The sequence below is a fragment of the Seriola aureovittata genome, chromosome 20 (genome assembly GCF_021018895.1).
Source record: "Seriola aureovittata isolate HTS-2021-v1 ecotype China chromosome 20, ASM2101889v1, whole genome shotgun sequence".
NCBI classification, from domain to species: Eukaryota; Metazoa; Chordata; class Actinopteri; order Carangiformes; family Carangidae; genus Seriola; species Seriola aureovittata.
This window is the reverse complement of record NC_079383.1, coordinates 8,088,997-8,110,676: the sequence shown is the minus strand read 5'-3', so window position 1 is coordinate 8,110,676 and position 21,680 is coordinate 8,088,997. Positions and strand designations below refer to the sequence as shown.

General features: G+C 40.6%; 1 protein-coding gene across 2 annotated transcripts in view; it reads right to left on the bottom strand.

Moving 5' to 3' along the window:
* Positions 1–21,680, bottom strand: part of LOC130161306 (dual specificity calcium/calmodulin-dependent 3',5'-cyclic nucleotide phosphodiesterase 1A-like) — a 187,337-nt gene that overhangs the window by 100,861 nt on the left and 64,796 nt on the right. For both annotated transcript variants that reach the window (XM_056364521.1, XM_056364522.1), the window contains exons 6-8: positions 20,959–21,025; positions 17,176–17,292; positions 934–1,074 (exon numbers count right to left, since the gene is read on the bottom strand). In XM_056364521.1, the coding sequence (XP_056220496.1) occupies positions 934–1,074; positions 17,176–17,292; positions 20,959–21,025 (325 nt within the window). The remainder of the gene's footprint in view (positions 1–933; positions 1,075–17,175; positions 17,293–20,958; positions 21,026–21,680) is intronic.

Sequence of the window (21,680 nt, the reverse complement as noted above, 5' to 3'; positions counted from 1 at the left end):
CAATTTCTTATTAAAAATGCACAAAAGACAGCTCAAACTAAATATTTTCACTCGATTAGGATTTATTGTGTTCTAATGTGATTTTAAGCTCTAAAGCTTTGAACTGAATAATGACTCGCTCTCCGTCTAACATCACAAATAAATTAACTCTCAACATGAATTAACCACGATATCAACAATTGTAGGGTTTAATACCATCCTTACCTTTCAGTACATTATCTTCATTGTTGGTTGCTGATGCCATTTGTATAAATCCATGGTTTAAGCCCCAATCAAATCCTGTAGAACTCTTATTACTCATCCATGAAGTCTGCTAGCATAGCATTCATGAATACACAGTGCCAGATCCAGAACACTGTTCACTCATTGCCATAGCCCAGAGGCACGATGGGAATAACACTACTACACATATTCAGTGGGCCGCATGACGACACAGAAGTAACCTGGAAGCCAGAAACTTTTTCGGCATATGTGCCAGGTGCTCGAGCAATTCATACAGAACTGATTGGGCGCCATTTTAAGATCCGGCATCTTGTTCTAATAATACATCCATGTCTCTTAAGTCCAAGCTGAGATAACTCTGATGACATCACTAGCACCTCATCAGGATGGAGAAATCTCTGTCTGTCTTTCTTGCTGTATATCAATTTTCTCAACAACTGCTTATCTGATTGACCTCAAACTTTGTGGGTGTATTGCTGAAGACCCAAGGGAATGCAGTATTAACTGTGAAGTTTTTTGGATGAGTGGTTCTTAAAAATGTTTAAATATCTCTTTCTACATGTTACTTGACATGTAAATCTTTCTTAAAACTCTCCAAAATGATGAAAACAAAGTTGAAGTAATCACTGAGACTCTACGCATTTTTTCACTTCTGAAAAATGTTTTTCCAGTTTGCATTTTGCATTGAAATTAACCCAACACCAGACTTACCACAATGCCAGTCTTGAGAAGCAGGTAATGGATAGTCTGTGTCACATCAGCAGCATGCATCAGGTTGTGGTATGGGTTCTTGTGTTTACTGTAGCCAACCTCCAACGAGTCCACAAATGATATGAGAGCAGAAATAGGGACCTGAAATAGAGGTAACAACAAAGTAGCATGATGACAAACATTACCTTTTCTGAGCCCAGTAGTGAGATTTAATATTTCGTTGTCAGACAAACAATAGAGAGATGGAAGTATCAAACTTGATGCAGCCGAACCATACATACCTTTTTTATCCCATGCATTATCCACAATGCAACTCATCCACAGTTGGTTGCCAGTTTAAGTGTGTGTGACATCCTGCCTGGACTCTGTGTAGTTATTACCTGTTTTATTTTGAAATTACATACTGTATCTTATGTGTCTGTTGCTTTATTTACTGCCCTCATGTTATACCCTCCGGTTTTCTTTCAACTGTGTCTCAGTCAGTTAGTCTGTGTATACAATGCATTCAAAAAGTTTTCAAACCCCTTCAATTCTTCCACATTTTGTTATGTTGCAGGTTTATGCCAAAATACAAACATTTTCCCTCATCAATCTACAGTCAATATCCCACAAGGACAGAGTTAAAACATAATTTTAGAATTTTTTGCAAATGTACACGAGTATTCTATGGAAGTATATTGCTGCCACACCAGAAAAAGAAAATAGTATCAGTATCACATTAAAGAGTGATATCTACAAACTCATAATTGATTGAAGAATCGGTGTACGGAGAATAAATTGAGGAATACGGCTAATTTACAGGATTTGATCAAGTTCTACTTCATGCTTGGGTTGTGACGTGGCAATGCTCTGCTGTTTTATGAGATTTTGGTAAAGTTGGAAAGATATTCACAGATTTGAACTTCCTAGTTCAATAACTGATAACTGAAACATTGTTATGACACAACACCTCTTTCCTGCCATCATTTCTCAAAATTCTGTTCTTAATCTCACAATTCTGTTCTCAAAACGTCGAAAACATGACTGTAAAATTGTAAATTTGTCTTCGTCTGGTCACATTATCTGTTCCTCCGTGGTTCAAGCTGTTCAAGTCTGGTTTGTCTTCGTTCTATTCTTGTTACCTGTTCATGTTACCTGTTGTCTCTCTGTTGTTCTCTGGTTCTTGTGTTAAATAAACCTGTCTGCACCGTCCCCAATGTGTTGGCTGCATTTGGGTCCTACTTACCACTAACCCTGACACAATGAAAATCAAAATGCATTCTTTTAACAATTTGAAAATGAAAACGGCATTTGAAATTTCATTTTCAAAGTCTTAATCTGCTGTACATTGGACAATAATTAAATTAAATTAGCAAAACATATATTGAATTTTCATTTACATGTCACCACGCTCATTTGGCATCAAAATGAAAATGAAATGAAAATGCAATCAGGCATATCTCTCATCAAGGCAGGTCTTGAGTTAAGATGTCACTTCCTTGTCACTGTCTGTCCCCAAGGCAACGGCTAATGGCTGGTTGTGCAGCGAATGCACGTCGCCACAGCTTTTGTTGTTTTCTACCAAGTACTACACTGAAACTTGCGTGACGATGTTTCCCTCACTTTATTACAAACTTTGGGGATAAAACTATGTGAATGGAGCAGAGGAGACAGACCCTGGGACATCAATAATAAATGCACTGTGATTTACAGGTAAGTGCGTTAACTCTTAAGTCATATCTGTGTTTGTAGTCTTGTTGGCCCTCTTTTATCAAACGAATGTACGGCAGAAAACCGTGCATACGACCATTTCCACGCAAGCTTCGACATTTATCAATTTGGACGTGAGCGGGAGCTACGATCAGATCTCACGTCAGGTCTGAGCTCGTGTACGCAAATCTGAGTCTGGATTTGCGGTGCAGCACAGCAAAATCTGGCTGAGTCTGAAAATAATTATTAAACAAACCTCAGCTGTCATTAGCATAAACAGTCACATATTTAGAACAGATCAAAACGGATTCTTAAAACGAATAAAACAAGAAAAAAAAAATTGAATTATAAAAAAACCCACGTTTTTTACTGATACCACTTTTTTGTACAATAAAACAATATAATAGGCTAAATAGCCTAACATGACATCTAATTATTGCACATTAAAATTTGAAATGATAATAAATACAAGCAGAAATGTGTGTTTGCAAATTAACTCATGGCAAAATTGTGTAATTGTTTTTTGTTTTTTCCGATGGGTATGACACAACTGGAACAACAATTAAAAGCATCTGGTGAGATAATCATTGTTGCACTGTGGTTGGTCAGATGTTTACTCACTCCCTTATTTAAACAGATGCTTTGACAGTTATCAAATCATAACGATGGCAGATTTACTCGTTTTGGAGGAACAATACGCGCGTGTCAGACGTGAGCACGTTTTCAGAGACCACAGGGATCTCCAGATTGCTGGGTTTCCAAATTTGGTTGGAGCAATTGATTGCACTCATGTGCGTCTAAAGGCACCATCCATGAATGATTACGCATTCATCAATCGCAAAAACTACCACTCTATAAAAGTACAGGTGATTTGTGATGCCAAGCTATCACTTTTAAACGTGGTGGCCAGGTGGCCGGGGGGACACGATTCTTTTATTTTTCAAAACAGCTGTGTTGGCGCGCGGCTGCAGGAGGGGGCACCGCAGAGCCAAAGTCATCTCCGTTACCCTCTTCCACACAGCGGTTTTATGAGCTCCTTTGATCCCACTCTTCAGACTGCCAAAAAGCACATCCTTATTTTGCGCCACCTCGGATGTCAGGATGTCGATCTCCATCTCTGAAAAGTTTCGTTTTTCGCCAGTAACGCTTCTCTCCATGTTTGACCTTAGTGGGCGAGGCCTCCGAACCAGGAATATTTAAGGGCGTAACATGTTAATGACGATCGAATTCAGCCGCCGCATTTATCAAGACCCGATCATTCGTACGCTGGAATTGGTCAGATACGAATGTTTCATGAATCACACGTGTATCCTATCGTACGACCAATTCTGCAGTCAGATCTGCACCTGTTTTCACGCAAGATTGATAAATGAGGGCCCTTGTGTGCATGACATTATAGCATTTGCATTTAGTTTTCCAGCCCAAATGCATAGCTAACTGTTGACATAGCCAGTGTTGAGGTCATTACTCAAAGAAAGAAATGTATTTAATATTACTCATTACCCCAAGAAAAGTAACTAGTTCCGTTACTTATTATATTACTTTTGCAGCACATCACGGGGACCTGGATGTTTGAATAGTCAGGTCTTTAATTGAATGCAAATAAGGAGCAGGATTGAATGACAATTAAAAAAAAATCAGCTGGAGTCAAGAATCTCAACAGCCTTCTTCCTCGTGGTGAAAACCAAAAACCAGCTGCAAATGACAATTACTACATGTACCATGTTTATATATGTTGTTGACATAAACTACCATGTTCTAAACAGACATGGCAAAATGATGTTCAAAATGAAATCGAAAATGAAAAATAAAATGGCAAACTTACAAACTAATCAGTCAAGCACAATGCATTATGGGCTATGAGGGCCCTCGCTACATAACGTTAGTGAAAACGAGCCCAAGGAGCACTTCACAGAAAAATATAGCAATAACAAGTCAACACATGCAGCAGGTTATAACTGGCTCAAAATAAAAGTATAATTAAAACTTTAATTTGAAACTTTTATCATTAGAATATCTGTTCCTACTTTGAGGTAATGTTGGCCTAACTTCAAAGTGAAAGTGAATCTCTTACGATATAACATAAAAGAGATTGATGGCCTTCATAAAGAAATAAACACAAACACACAAATATGATGAATAACAAATATGAATTGCTTCAAAATAATATATCAATAAATGAAATAATATAAGAGACTGGCATTCCTAACACCAGATGATGATGACAGACTTAAAAGAAAAAAACACATGTATGGTATATGAACTGCATTTAACTTGAGTCTATAGCTCACCAGATTAGTCCAGCTTAATTGACTTATTTATCAGCAAAGCAGTTGTTATGCTTCATGAGCAGGAGTCTCTCAAAATGATTGTTAGACAACCTGTTGTTACTTGGATTGAAAGAATGGACAGATTCACTTCACTTTAACAGCATGTGCTTTGCACCATTTATTTAAAACAGTGCAACAGTTAAAACAGTGTAACAGCTCTAAGGTGCAGGCAACTTTGAAAAATTTCTGGATAATTATAATTTGGAAAATAAGATTTGCACATATCATTTTTGGCACATCTATGGCACATATACAATATGTGCTTTGCACCATTTTTCTCTATTCTTTATAGAAGTATGTGCAGTGTAAAAGACAACTGTAAACAATACTGCAATACCATAGCAACGTTTAAGTGTTTCCTTCTGAAAAACAGATGTACATGTACTAACAAAAGTTGATCTGCAATAGAGCTATACCACCACTACCTTGTAGCAGTAGAGCTGCCCAACAACTGCCCTCCAGTAAGTTCTTTTACCTGGTTGAGACTCTTATTTTGAAGTTGAAGATCAAAAAAGTAAGCTGGTGTTTGTGTGTGTCTGTCAATGTGTGTGTGTGTATTTTTGTGTGTGGCAGTAGAGCTGTCTGCCAAAGAGCCTCCAAAAAGCTTGTGTTACCAGGTTGAGACACTTATACAATTAATATCCATATGGTGGAGTTTGTGTGTCTATCATTGTAAATGTGTTTATGGTGTTGGGAAGTGCGTTAGCTTAAAGTGGAAATGAAGCAGTCAATCAAGTTAATGTGATTTACTAAATGGATTTCCACTCTAATCAACAATTATATAACAAATATGACAAATGTAAACATATAAGAGAAAATATAAGATCCGTTACATCTTTCGTAGCAAGAGTGGCGCCATCTTGCAGTACTATAACCTGTGACGTCACGGGGTTGGTTGGCTTGGCGGTTGAGACAGTGAAATAGTTGAAGATAGTGAAAGGATGGAGACTGAGGAGCCACGGGACAGGAGAAGACAAAAGGGAGGCCACTATTGTATCGGTCCTGGATGTAAAAATGAGTTTTAGAGAGTTAAAGCCAAGGACAAAACTGTCCATTTTCATAAACTGCCACTGAAACGAAGAGCAGTCCTGCTGCGCTGGTTGGCGGCACTGAAGAGAGAGAGCCCACCGATGGGCACTGACTCCAGGGTTTGCAGTGAACATTTTTTGGATGAAGATTACCTAGAGGACAAGATCTTTGAGTCAGGCAAACTAGTTGTTCGCCGGACCAACAGACTAAAGCCTGAAGTTGCTCCATTTGTTTTCAATTTCACCGCCTATAATATGTACGCTACTGACTGGCCTACATACTCTGACAACAGCGGTACAGAGGCATCAGTCCGCCGTAGGGAAAGGGCGCTAAACCGTGCTAGCCAGGCAGGGAAGAGACAGGTAGGGCATTTAGCAACCCACATAAGTCGGCAGGTACTGGTATCTGTTTGAGATGAACATCATCATTGACTGCAATAAAGTTCCACAAAGTCTCTGTGAGAGTCTCTCTAGCTCTCACTGAACACTTTTTTCACTCCAAACAGCAGCACTCACGAACACCTGATGTCCCCTCACCCTGACACACAGTCCGACGCACGTCACCTAGCCTAAAGATTTTCATAGCATCTCTGCAGCATGAACTGATGAAAGTTTGGCTGTACAATATAGCAACCAAAATGACTGTCAGAAATTAAAACCACAACCATTAAAAATACTCGGGCCTGAAGGTATTCACCTAAAACTCACATCATTCCACACCATACATGGTACATCTCTCAGCAAGAGGTCACAGCTGATACAAACTTCGTAAGAAATATTTCTTACCGTGACTCTGTTTCCAACAGTCGGTAACTTCAGACACTCCAGACTTTATACTCCAAAGATTATAATCCACATACATTATCTTCCTCACCATTATCTTGTTTCTTCTTGCAATGCGTGCAATAAAGTTTTTTTGCTAGCTTTTCCTTCACATGGCCCGACTTTTGGAGCAATTCTTACTTTTTTCAACCTAAAGTGTCTGACCGTCCATCCAGGAAACCGCTGGAGACCTGACTTGTTTTTTTTTTTTTAACCACACCGGAATTGGCTCACAACAAAATAAGCATTTTTGATTGGCCGATGTCCGCTTTGCCTGCTCGCTACTGCACTGGTTTTATTCATGACCAACATGACCATAACATTAATAAATCAGCAATATGAACCAATAGTAGCGGCACTAGGCAAAATAATATTTTTATGCATAAGGAAATGTTTCGCCTTTTACTGAAATTTACGTATTTTAGATACTATGCAAATTGTACTGGAGCCCTCTTTTGGTCCTGGACTGCAATAACGCCACTTCATGACAGATGACTATAAAAACTAGTTCTAGTAACTATGTACCTATGGATGGGTTAGGGTTAGACAGAGAAATAGATCACGTTATTAATCCCGTCGTCCTCCATTTCCAGTTTAACTCGGTTCAGAAATGCTTCACTGTCTTCACTGGCCAACGCACCCAACCAACCCTGTTACGTATGCAATGACGTCACACCAAAATGGCTGCTCGCTAGTTAGCTAGCAATTCGAAATTACGAAAATAAATTAGTCATATTTGTGGTTTTCACAATTTTTAATATCAGATTTTAGGCAAGGTGGTTTTTCTAATAAATTTCCTCACTACCAGTGCCAAAAACATGCATGTTTCATTTCCGCTTTAACCTTCAAAAAGCCTTCTGAAGTTGTCAGGACCTGCCAAAATTACCTCACAATAATGGTTTTTAAAGAAAATTGTCTGTCATGCTCTCAGCCTGGAGGCTCCAGGGTTTTGTTTTTTTGGACTTTCTTGGTTTTTGGTTTTCTGGGTTTTGGGTTTCTGTTCTGGGTTTTGAGTGTTTCTGGTTTGGGTGTTTCTGGTGTCTAGTTTTGTCTTCCCTGTCTTGTGCTCTGTTTCCCCATACTCTTCCTGTTTTATTTTGATAGTCGTGTCGCCCCAGTGTCTGAGTTCTAGTTTTGCTTCCTTTGGTTTATTCCCTGATGTGTCCCACCTGTGTCTGCTTCCCCACCTGTTCTCCATCACTAATCAGCTCTGTTCCTTTAAGAAGCCCTTGTACTGTCTTGTCCTTGTGGGATCATTGTTATTTGGTGATGAGGTTTGAGGTTTGGGGTTTGGGGTTAGGTTCAGGTTCGTGGTTCGTCAGTGGCATCTGTGTATGTATGGACTTTGGTTTTGTTTGGAATAAATTCTTTGACACTGCTATCTTCTCCGCATTTTGGTCCACCCCTTACCCCTACTTACCTCAAACTCGTGACAGAATGATCCCACCAGGACAAAAGGACTCAGCGGAGGTAATAACTCTTTCCAAGTTTTTTCGTAGGCAGGTGGCCAAACATGCCGAGCAGGCCAGCCACAAAGCTCTGCCTGCCTCACCTGCGTCGCTGTAAATCCACGGGGATTAAGGGTTACGGGATCGGGTCAGCAGGCTCGGACTATGGCAGGAGAACCTGCGAGGGAACCCGGCTGGCCCGAGGGGGACCTCGGTCCCTGTGGGGTGGGAAGCCCTGGCGGTGTAGGAGAGACACTGCTGGTGGTCCAGCCCCTGCTGCACCCACTCCCGCACCACATTCCCAGTCAGTGGTCCGGCCAACTCCTGCTCCTCGTTTCCTGTCGGCGATCCGGCCGAATCTTGTCCCTCGTGTCCTGTCGGTGGCCCAGCTGACTCTTGACTCTGGTTCCCAGTCAGTGGTCCGGCCGACTCCTTCTCCTCGTTCCCTATCGGCGGTCCGGCCGAATCCTGTCCCTCCTGTCCTGTCGGCGGTCCAGCTGACTCCTGACTGTGGTTCCTGGTCTGGTTCCGGTGGCGTCGACGACTGTTCCTGTCCCTCCTGTGGTGCCGGTGGCTGCTGCTCCGTGTTCACCGGTGGCGTCGATGACTGTTTCCGTCTTTCCTGTAGTGTCAACGGCCGCTGCTCCGTGTTCTCCAGCGGCGTCGACAACTGTTCCTGTCCCTCCTGTGGTGTCAACAGCCGCTGCTCCCTGTTCTCCAGTGGTGTCGACGACTGTTCCCGTCCCTCCTGTGGTGTCGGCGGCCGCTGAGCCGTGTTCCCCGGCGGCGTCGACAACAGCTACTGGTGTGACGTCACCACCTCTCCTGGTTCCTGTTGTGACGTCACCACCTCTCCTGGTTCCTGATGTGACCTCACCACCTCTCCTGGCTCCAGCCATGATGTCACCTCCGCTCGTGGTTCCTGCCAGGGCGCCACCCCCATTGATTCTTGCCCTGACTCAGCCTACGTGGCTCTTGGTGTCGTTGACTCCTGCCGGGGAGCCGCCTCCGGTGGGCCCTGACTCTGAGCCGCCTCCAGTGGTCCCAGACTCTGTGCCGCCTCCAGTGGTCCGGCCGATCGCTGTTCCTCGTGTCCTGATGGCGGTCCAGCTAACTCCTGCCCCTGGTACCAAGTCGGGTCCTGGTCACCCTCCAGAGGGGCGACGCCATTCTCCGGAGAGACCCCGTCATCACCGCCGTCCTCCTGCTCGCCCTCCAGAGGGGCGATGCCATCCTCCGGCTCGACCTCCGGAGGAACCCCATCTTTGCCGCCGGCCTCCAGAATGGCTCCGTCCATTTGCCCGATCTCCGTGTCGTCCCACTGAACTGCCCTGCCTATCCATAAGGCCTCCGAGCCATCCACCTGAGTTGCCCCCAGTCCATCCTCGTGGCCGGCCTCCAGAGTGCCCTTCCGTGTTTACGGTCCCGCCACCTCCTCTGCCCCCGGAGGTCCCTTGTGTCCCTCCTCCGGACCCCCTCCTCCCACTCTGGGGATGTCTGGAAGCCGTCCCTTAAAGGGGGGTTACTGTCATGGTCTCAACCTGGAGGCTCCAGGGTTTTGGTTTTATGGACTTTCTTGGTTTTTGGTTTTCTGGGTTTTGGTTTTCTGTTCTGGGTTTTGAGTGGTTCTGGTTTGGTTGTTTCTGGTGTTTAGTTTTGTCTTCCCTGTCTTGTGCTCTGTTTCCCCATACACTTCCTGTTTTATTTTGATAGTCGTGTCACCCCAGTGTCTGAGTTCTAGTTTTGCTTCCTTTTGGTTTATTCCCTGATGTGTCTGCTTCCCCACCTGTTCTCCATCACTAATCAGTTCCGTTCCTTTAAGAAGCCCTTGTACTGTCTTGTCCTTGTGGGATCAATGTTATTTGGTGATGAGGTTTGGTGTTTGGTTCGTCTGTGGCATCTGTGTATGTATGGACTTTGGTTTTGTTTGGAATAAATTCTTTGACACTGCTACCTTCTCCGCATTTTGGTCCACCCCTTACCCCTACTTACCTCAAACTCGTGACATTGTCCTCACAATTATAGAAAGACATGAACACACCTGCAAAGAACCACGTACACGCAAACACACTGTGTTGATTCATCTTAGAGTTGCTCTCATACCTGAGTTAAAAGGCTAAGAATTAATAAGCCAATCAGAATCCGCTTTGCTGATTTCTGCCCAGTAACACCTGCCCCTGACTTTGTATTGTAGTCAATGGGAGAGGTGGAGGGTACTCCCATCACTTCCTCAAAAACTGTAAAATATATCAAAATGACACCAAAACTGTGAAAATTGTCAAGTTAGGTTGGAAATTGTGGGATTTAAAAGAGATTGTCTAACTTTTTATGAGAAATTTTCAAGGATGGCAGAGTGCGCAAATAGTTCGGGTTAGCGAGTGTAACTGTGCCTAAAGACAGCAGACATTGCTGAAGATGTAATAAATATCACAATCCTCTTCGAGGTGTTTCTGAGCTATTATGCCCACAAGAATGGGACATGGGCAAACAGACAAACCAGAAACAATATGCCAAAGTCAAAGTCAGCGCAGCCATTACAGCTGTGATGTTAATGACTAGGCTATCTGACTCCCACAGTAAATGTAAACATTTCACATGGTCTTACATTTGTGAACACCCTGAGATGCAGAGGAGATTACAGTAATAATAAACAAGCAATGCTAGCATACAGCTGTGTGTCAGCTACAACAGTTAGCTTCCATTTTGCCTGTCAACCAGATCAATGTCAATACTTGTCAATACTTGTAAATCACCATGCGTTTATTATCAAAGTCCTGAGGTCTGGTTCTGTCTCATCTGCTCAGTTCACATAGTTTTATCCCCAAAGAGTGTAATGTAGCGTACATACCAGGTCTGGCACCAGTCACGAGCCATTAAAGAAGTTCATTGTAAGGACATGCAGAATTATGGACCCAAAATTGACACTTTGTTACTCTTCCCACCATCAAACTATCAAACTGATGGTAAACAGAGACAAAGGACCCTTCTCTCACAAACAGACCATGCTTTTACCATGCCAGAGGAACACAGAAACAGACCAAGGGTCAAAGGGTCAGCTCCAGAGGATCAACGAATGGACACCATGTAACTGGAGAACATAGGCAAAATCTCCAGTTTGTAACAATAAGACTCTGTCTAATGATATTTGATTGTTTCTTAAATAGGACAAGTAACACCAAAAGGAGTGATTATCACTAAGGTGTGAATCCTGGCCTCTCTGTACCATGCATGAACACACACAAACGCACACACACCAACCTCCCTTCCTCTGTCCCTCTCTAGATAAGAGTCATAAACTACAACCCACATTCCAATCCTGAGCAGTGACCAGCAGAACACTCTTCACAGACACAGATCGGAGGAAGACAACATAATTATATATCTAACTGTTCTGTAACTCATGAGATGTTTCTATGTAATAGGTCAATCCCAAACTTCTATCCTATAGAATGTTTGAAATGTAACATGTAGACTTTAAGACAATGTCCTTCATGTGACCACTGTCAGCATCCTTCACACAAGGTAACATACCTACATGACATCCAGAATGTCCATATTATAATTATTACAGTCAAAGAACTGATGTGTAATCCACATGTAGAGACTATTAGCTTCAGGAAATATTTATGATGTTGTTTGATCAATTAGCCACTTGTAGTATGATTAATTCCAGGTTTGAAGGATGTAATATGAAATCAACACTTGTATTATTACTGTCTGTTATTATTAGTGCCATTAGGTTTATATGTTATTTCATTTAATGTTTTATGGTCATTGTGGAAGACGGATGTGTGAGTTTATAGGTAAACTCTAGAATTAAACTACTCAAAAGTTCAGTGGAAAATTAGTGTTCTCTAAGTTGAAACACAGGTAAAGACAGGTAATGCCCCTGAAACATGCGCCAGCCCCCAGGGGATAAACAGTTGTGATCAATTCACACTTTTTCCGCGTCCTTTATTCTTTCTTTACCACATGCACCAAGAAACATTCTTTTTGTCTCCATGCGCAATCTTCTATTTTTCTAAGCCAAGTCAAGACCAACTAAACCAAAACAACAGAAGTGCCTCAGAGTAATTTTGTAACTTTTAATTATTATCAAGTTTTCCTTTTTGAAGATTTTTGACAGTTTAGAGTTATCTGGTCAACGTCAATCTAGTTATCCCGCCAAATAGAGTGCCTTGGAGTTTTTTTCGCATTAACCCGCAAGAGACGCCATTACTGTAGATAACACATCTGCCTACGACCGCCTGCAGAGAAGCCTACCAGAAATCAAGAGTGCCTGAGAAAGAAAGTCCCCTGACAAACTACACTAGAGCTCAACCGCTGAGACACCAGCAGAATCTGTCACCGTGATAAAGGGGCATAGCCTCCAGGATAATCCACCTAGATCCGTCCAAGGGTTTCCAGCTACAGCAGAACTCACAGTAAGCCGGTCTTAACACTCTACTCATGACTGGGTTGATGTCAAAATATAGTAATATTTAATTGCCAAATCTCATTCGTAGACGTAGTATCATTAGCTGTATAGCTGTAGTGTATAGCCATAACATATTCTCTCCCAACATTGCCAACTCATCACACAGCTCATTTCATTAGTGTTTTCATCTTTATGATTATTACACCTTGCATTTACTCTGTAGATAGTAGTTTGGTTAATAAACTTCTTTATTTACAACCAGTTGTTGTCCTGTTGTGTTCTTTTGACATAGAGACTGGAGATCTATTGAATCGAGAAGTCATGGCTTCTGATATGAGATTGCTAAATTTATCTATGAGGTAATTAATTTTTGTCCTCCCAGAGGACTGGTGTCCCTTTCAACGAGAGCAAATTCTAAATTATGGTGTTAACGCTATAGTAATAAATTGAGTGAAGCAACGTCGGCCAAGTTTCAGTGTACTACTTGATAGAAAACAGCATTCACTGCTCGACAAGCCATTAGCCACTGTCATGGTGACAGGCAAACAGTGACAAGGCAGTGACATCCTAACTCAAGACCCGCCTTGATAAGATGTCTGACAGATTCCATTTTCATTTTCATGTTGACCCCAAAGTAGCGCGGTGACATGTAAATGAAATTCAATAGACCGGGGGTGCTTTTTTGCGTATTGCATTTGAATATTGTCCACTGTAGAGCAGCTTAAGATATTGAAAATGAAATGTCAAATGCCGTTTTCATTTCCATTTTCAAATTGTTAACAAAACTGCACATTCATTTTAATTGTGACCTGAATATCGCCTTGCTGACATGTAAAATTGTCAAATTCCATTTTCATTTTCAGATTGTTATTACATTGCATTTTCATTTTGACCCCAAAAAGCATGGTGACATGTAAATGAAAATTCTATAGATGTTTTGCAAATTGCATGTAAATATTGTCCAATGTAGACCAGGTTAAGACTTTGAAAATGAAATGTCAAATGCCGTTTTCATTTCCATTTTCAAATTGTTAACAAAACTGCACTTTCATTTAATTGTGACCTGAATATCGCCTTGCTGACATGTAAAATAAGGTAAAAAAAATTTGAAAATGAAATGTTAAACAGCTTTTCTGTTTTTATTTTAATATGGTCCCAGAATGCCTATGCAGGTATGTGAATGTGAAAATGCTAATTGGTTCATTGCATTTTTATTTCAATTTTTACTGAAATAACACATACATATGTGGAAAATTAAAATGCTATTGTGGAATTACATTATCAATTGAATATGGTCCCCCATAGGCTTCGATATATATTTTATGTTCCCCGAGTGCAAATGCAAAGGAGGCCAAGGATGAACTTTGTAATGCCATCAGCCAGTTGCAGACATCCCACCCTAATGCATTCTTCATTGTTGTGGGGGATTTTAACAAGGCAAGTTTAAAGGCTGTCTGACCTCAATTCTATCAGCATGTGAAATGTGCAACGAGGGGAAATAATACACTCGACCTGGTGTACACAAACATCAAAAATGCATACAGAGCTGCTCTCTTAGCCCACACTGGCAACTCTGACCACTTGACCACCTGACGCCTGCATACAAGCCCCAGGTGAAACAAGTGCCCCCAGCAGTGAAGGAGATCAGAGTGTGGCCACAGGTAATTCCAGCACTGCATGGATGCTTTGAATGCACTCTGTGGCACATGTTTATGGATGCAACTACTTGCCATACTTTAGCTTTAGCTACTTTACAGTTTGTGATGGGATTCATAAACACATGCATAGATTATATTACTGTTGCCAACAACAAGCCTACGCAGTACTTCTGGGAGGGATTCCAGACTGTAACAGGCTACAAGCCCATGTATGGGCAGGATATGATGACCCCTCCTTCCTTAATACTTTTTACTCTCAAGTTCGAGAACACCAACAGCAGGGGGTACAAAAACTCCTACAATCACCAGCACACCACAGCCATCATCAAGAAGGCCCAACAGCACCTCCACCTCCTCTGCAGACTGAGGAACGTAGGCCTCCCCACTCCATTAAGTGTTGAGGTACAACCAGATGTCACCCCTTGGTTTAATTTGGAAAAATGTGCTTTCACATAATATTAGGTTATTTTTTATTAGGAAAAAAAAAAACCTTTTCTTTTATACACTTGAGTATATATATATTTTTTTTTTTAAAGATATGTTTTTGGGCTTTTGTGCCTTTATTGGATAGGATAGTGGAGAGAGACAGGAAATGAGGAGGCAGAGAGAGGGGGAATGACATGCAGTAAAGGCCGTCCGATGCGGGACTCGAACCGGGGCCAACTGCAGCGAGGACTGTAGCCTCTACACATGGGGCGCCTGCTTAGACCACTACGCCACACAACGCCCCCAACTTGAGTATATTATAACAAGAAAAGTTTCTTGTTATAACGTGATAAGTTTGTATGTTCTAATAACGTGAAAATATATTGTCATAACGTGAAAAACATCTTGTTATAACAATTAACTTTTAAGGTTATAATGTGAAACTGACCCCATTTTCTTGGTGTGGCAGCAATACGCTTCTGTAGTATTCAGACCCTTTGCTATGATACTTGAAATTTAGCTCAGGTGCATCTTGCTGTCCATCTGTGGTAAATTCAATTCACCTGTCGATATAAGATCTCAGAGATGACAGTGTATATCAGAGCAAAAACCAAGACATCAGGAGGGAGGAAGTGCCTGAACAACCAAAAGAATTTTGCTGCACTGAAGGTTCCCTGGAGCACATTGACCTCCATAATTCTTAAATGGAAGAGGTGTGCAACCCCAACCAACCACAACTGGTACTGGCCAGGCCAAGCTGAGCAATTGGAGGAGAAGGGCCTTGATAACAGAGGTGACCAGGAACCAAATGGTCACTCTGGCTAAGCTCCAGAGATCCTGTGTGGAGATGGGAGAATCCTTTTTTTTTTTTAAATAAAATTGCAATAATTTTCTAAAATTCTGTATCATCATCATTGGGTCAAATGTTTCCTCCACCCCAAAATGATGATGGCGGCAGCTCAAGCTGCATCTGTGAGATTGTTACATATGTGAGCACAGTCGCAGAACATAAATGCATCACATTCTCAGTGAATGAATGATAATCACTCACAGAGGGCCAGTAAAAATCCATGGATTTTTTGATCTCTGTCTTTAAACAGTTTGGAAAATTCCAGCAGAGTACTTTAGACGCTTCTCATAGGCTATTGACACAATCTGAGTTAATTGAAAGAGTCCCTGTGGAAGTATTTTAAGGCCTTCCTCAAAACCCAGTGCCTCTTTGCTTGACATCATGGGAAAATCAAAAGCAATGATGCAAGATGTGAGCAAACAAATTGTGGAACTCTGCAAGTTTACTCCACTGGTTTATTCTTGGGAGAATTTTAATTAATTATTATTTATTTTAAACACCTGAAAAAAACACATTCAACTGTACAGAAAATACTATGCAAGTATAAACACCATGGGACCATACAGGTATCATACCACTCTGGAAGGTGACATGTTCTGTCAAAGGACAGTATAGGACCTTGTGAGGATGCTGGAGGAATCAGGTACAAAAGTCTCAATATCCACATATAACCTTATATAACCTTGTTTTCCTGTGGATATAGGATATCAACATAACCTGAAGAAGAAGCCACTACCCTAAAACCGTCATAGGACAAAGATTCTACTTTTTGGAGAAATGTCCTGTGGTCTGATGAAAAAAAAATAGGACTGTTTGGCCATAATGAATATTGTATGTTTGCAGAAAAACATACAATGGTATGTTTTGCAAGCCATGGAACAAATTCCCAACTATGAACCTTGGTGGTGCTTTGCTGCAGAAGGGAGTGGGGCATTTCACAAAATAGATTATGAGGAAGGAAAATAATGTGGAAAAATTGAAGATATATCTCAACACATTAGCCAGGAAGTTAAAGCTCAGTCACAAATGGGTCTTACCAATGGACAATGACCCCAAGCATACTTCCAAAGTTGTGGCAAAATGACTTATCAAGGTATAGCAGTGGCCATCACCAAGTCCTGACTTCAATCCCATTGAAAATTTGTGCGCAAAAGAAAAGGTGTGTGCAAGCAAGGAGGCCTACAAACCTGACTCAATTACACCAGTTCAGTCAGGAGGAATGGGCCAAAATTCCAACAACTTTTTGTGAGAAGCTTAGTGGAAGGCTACTCGAGATGTTTGACCCAAATTAAACAATTAAAGGCCATGCTACCAAATACTGACACGTATGTAAACCTCTGAACCACTGGGAATGTGACATTCATGTTCTTAAAATGTCATAACGTTCCTAAGACAGGTAATGTTTATTAGGATTAAATGTCAGGAATTGCACAAAACTGAGGTAAGGTGTATGTAAACGTCTGACTTCAACTGTATGAACGTGGTGTTAGAAAAGTACATGTTTGGAAGAGGAATAATATGACATCACATAATCACATATCTGAAGTGACTGATAAAGGCAATGGAAGTCATACCTTGAAACGATTGATCAAGTCGTATCTTGTGAGTAGTTCATAGAAGACAAATTTCAGAGCGTGGTCTCCACTAGCAACATTCAATCCAAACACATCAAAGGACCACATGTCTACATGCTAGAATAGATACAAACAAGTTTCATTAGCAAATGAATATCAACGTACCCATTTATCTGTTCATTGTTAGTTAGAACCTTTTTTCTTTCTTATTTTTTGAAAATATCATGGATGAGAAAACAATAACTACGACATGTCATTTGAAATGTTGTCATGTAGAACTAAAGAAGTGGAAAGAACTGGAAACAAGATGGTAGTGTGGGCATATTCTTTTCGTTTTGCTATTGTTAACCTGCACCTGCCTCCTGATGGTTGCCAATATCGATAAATAAATAAAATGCTGCTCTTTTATTTTAACCTCTGACGTTTTCTGGTTGTGATGCATCTTTGCTGCTTTGTTCTTTCTCACCAGTTCATACTGTGAAGGAGATTTATCTCTCTCCAGTGTTCCTTTTTCTCCTAAACCGCACTAACACAAAATCTTCACATTTTTAGATATTGTTTAGCTTCTATTATGACTGTTTGTGTCTACATGGAGCCACTACTATCATCTTTAGCTAGGGTATCCAGGGTCTTATAGATAAGGGAGTACATGGAAAGCATATTGTTCAAATCTAGTTGTTGTCAAGGATGAGCACAGTAAGAGAAAGGACAAATGTAATATTAACTAGGTAAGAACATGTGACAATGCAGATTTTGGTGTCCAATAGTATATTCACACAATATGGAGTAAGACCTGGGATTATATACCCATAGTCAGACAAGACACTCTCAGATTTTAATGTGGTACTACTCTGATTCACATGTTGTATACTGCTTATCATTTTCTCCTTGGCGCCAAGCTTACAATAAATACTTCTGCCTGAGACATCTGAACTTCTGGTCATCATGTTTTCTCCAGCTCCCTGACAACAACTAGATTTAAACAATATGCTTTCCTTGTACCTCCTTAACTATATGGCCCAGGGTGTCCTAGCTACAGATGATAGCAGTGGCTCCATCTAGACATAAACAGTCAAAATAGAAGTTAAACAATGTCTAACTGTGTGAAGGTTGTTATGGCCTGAACTCTTGGAGTGTTAGTGAGGTTTAGGAAAACAAAAGGAACACTGGAGAGAGAAAAATGTCCCTCACACATACATCCTTTATGTAGATAGAGCTATGATGCTCCAACAAGGTGCCCTAAATGAACTTGCACATATATGTGGTGTGGTCTTGTTATTCAAGTGCAGTTATTGTGACTTAATGTGGGTCAGTAAAATTACACCTTCTGGCCTTTACCAATCCACAATATCCATTCAATCCCTGGTATATCCCCTAATTAATGTTTGATAAAAACATTAATCCCGTTCCACACCTCAACTTCTTTTCATTCTAGACCTTCACTCAGCTCTCAATTCAATGAGATAAGAATTTAGCATGTGCATGGCACAAAATGAAAATAATGCATGTCTGTGAATTTGCATATTGTGAAAGGGTGAAGGAGATCTGGGCCCGTATTCACAAAGAATTTTATCTTACCACTAGAGTACTCGTAAGTTACACTAAAGGTTTTCCTAAAAGTCCTATTCACAAAGCTGCTGAGAGCAACTTTTACTAAGGAAAAGTGAAAACCACTAAGCCTAGAGTGCAACTCCATTGCTATGGCTGATGTCAGTTTTCATGGACAAGCTTGCTTGCAATAATCACAGCGATTGGTTGATGAAAGACAGGTCTGTGCTGGTGAAAACACATGCGCAACATCCCACAGTAATAATAGAAAAAACACTGATAAATAAACCAATACAAATTATATAATAACAGATTAAGTGCTGTTAACAAAAGTAATGCATTCCCAAAATGCATCTGCTTAATAAGATTTGTGCCAACCCGGGAGAATTTAATTTTACAATAAGAACTTACACTTAATTCACTCAATGGAAAAAATAAAAAATAAAAAGCTAATCCATCATGGACTACCTAACTAAACCTAACTGGCGCCTATTAGCCACTTGTTGTACCTGCAACTGTTTTAAAGTAGCTGTGGTCCCAGCTGTGGGTTAAAGTATGAGAAGATATCCACTGTTCCCCACCAGGTGACATCCAGCTGGAATATGATGCCTTTGAAACAGCTGCCTCAGGGCACTCGCCATTAAGATTAGGGCTGCACCTAACGATTATTTGTGTATCGATCAATCTATCGCTTAATCGAAAAAAATATGAATAGATTAATTGACTAATCTATTATTTTTTTATTACTCAATTAATATAATAACAAATTTACCCAAAATAATTTTTAAAAATTTGTCATTTATATTTCAGTATTTTTGTTCTTTAATACCTCTGTGTTTTTCCTAATAAAATTGTCTTTTGTAACAGTTTCACGAACTGCTACACATATTTAGAATCAGCATAACCTCAGCTAATAATAAATGTCACTCAATAAAGACGTCAGTACATATGATAGAGGAAAATAGCCCATAAAACAAAAAACAAAAAATGAGAGGTGATTTGAAGTTTCTATTTTTATCTGTTCATGAGATATGATCACTCTGTGGAGCAGTATTTATGGGCGTTTTTTGCCTGGTCCTTGAAAAATCAGTTCCAAATTCTCCATTGCACTAAATATGTACTGTCACATCCTTCTGTATTTATTCTGTCACTTCAATAAACTCCAAACAACTTCAACTCACTTTGATATCAGAGTAAAACAGCACTGCTCTCATTCAGTCTAGGTTTAAAGCCCAGGCAGGCCAAGCCTCTGAATCAGATACTCTGATTTGCTGTGACCTCACCCACTGGAGTCAATAGGATTCAGTCACGTGACGCTAAACTGGCAAAGAATGCAGATCAGAATCGTTCAATAAACACACAGACAGAAAGCAGCAGTGTGCCAGAAAAACTACTCCAAATATTTAGAAACTTTCAATGTTAGTGTCTCAATCTAAGTCAGTGATGACATACTGACGATCAGGGGCTTGATTGAAAGTGCCGATTGTCTTGTTTAAGGAGAAAAAACGGCACGTCTCTAGCACAAACAGTCGCGGAGCAAGTACACTCTACAGACAACGTGAAATTTGGAAGCATTTATGCTCCCATGGGCTTAAGAGGGTTAAAACAAACAAATATGACAATCAAAGTATGCACTGCAGGGCATTAATCCCGAACAAAAAATAGCCCAGTCTTTACTGGTAATCTGTGTTTTACAGTCCGATATAAAGTCTCTCCAAAATAAAGCTCCACTCCTAGTGCTCGAGCATGCTGGTGGTACTACTGTGATAAGCTATTTCTAATTTGAAGAGCTTGCAGAGCACCATGTTGTTCGGACCCTGCTTAAAATACTCCCACACTTTAGATGATCGTGAGCAAGGTTTTTATGCTTCAGCTTGCTCTTCGTCGGAGTCCATGCTCTGACTAGGCACAGTCACCTTACTTCCTACATCTTACTTCTAATGTATTTACATAATCTATTACGTCAATTACATCAATTGCGTCAATTACGTCAATTACGTCAACGCCTCGCCCCAGCACTAAGTGGTTTTGTGAATAGCTCTTAGTCAGAAAATTAGGAGTCCTAAAGTTAGGACTGACACGCCCATTATTTTTAGGAGTTTCTCCTAAAGTAAGGAGTTACTTTTAGCTTTAAGATACTTTATGAATACGGGCCCTGAAATATTTTCTCATGCCATTTGTATATTAATCTGTTTCAAGCTTTTCACCATACATAGAAAACGGAAACACAAATACCTTGAGCTCACTGATGACGTTTGGGGGATAACTGAAACCAGCCATGTTGGAGGTTCGTCTGTACATCCTGTCACAACAGATAACACATACAAAAACACATACCACAACACAATGCCAAACCAAGCCAACACACACTGCTTCACTGGCTATTATAGTAACAATTAGAACTTCTTTCAGAGACTGTCCAGAGGCACCTAGGCACTCTGAACATATGCAATATTAGGTTGTCAAATGGAACTAGACTGTTTATTCTGAGCTCATGATGTACTTGTATGAAAGACTAAAAATGACAAGTATAAATAAACAAGGAAATAAATACATAAATAAATGCATGCAATGTGTTTTTACAGTTGTTTATTTATTTATGCATTTCTACATTCATTTATTTTTGTATTTATTTATTTCACCTCAGTCTAAAGCTGGACTGGTTATAGCTGTGTGATCGATTGGATGGATCTGCTACTACTACCTTGACTACACAGGAGCCTTGCTTTTCTGCATTGCCAATTTTGCAACTTTGACAGTAGATTTAGTGACTTTTCAGACCTTTTTTAATTCAGTACCTAGCAACAAATCTAGTGACTTTTTGGACAAACCTTGGCTACTTTCCATAAAGGAGAAGTACCTCTATCTGCATCTACTGTGCAGAGAGGGATGCAGAGAGGCAGAGCAGCATATTCAGTCCACACAGAAGCTGCCAGAGCCATTTAATTGTCTCAATA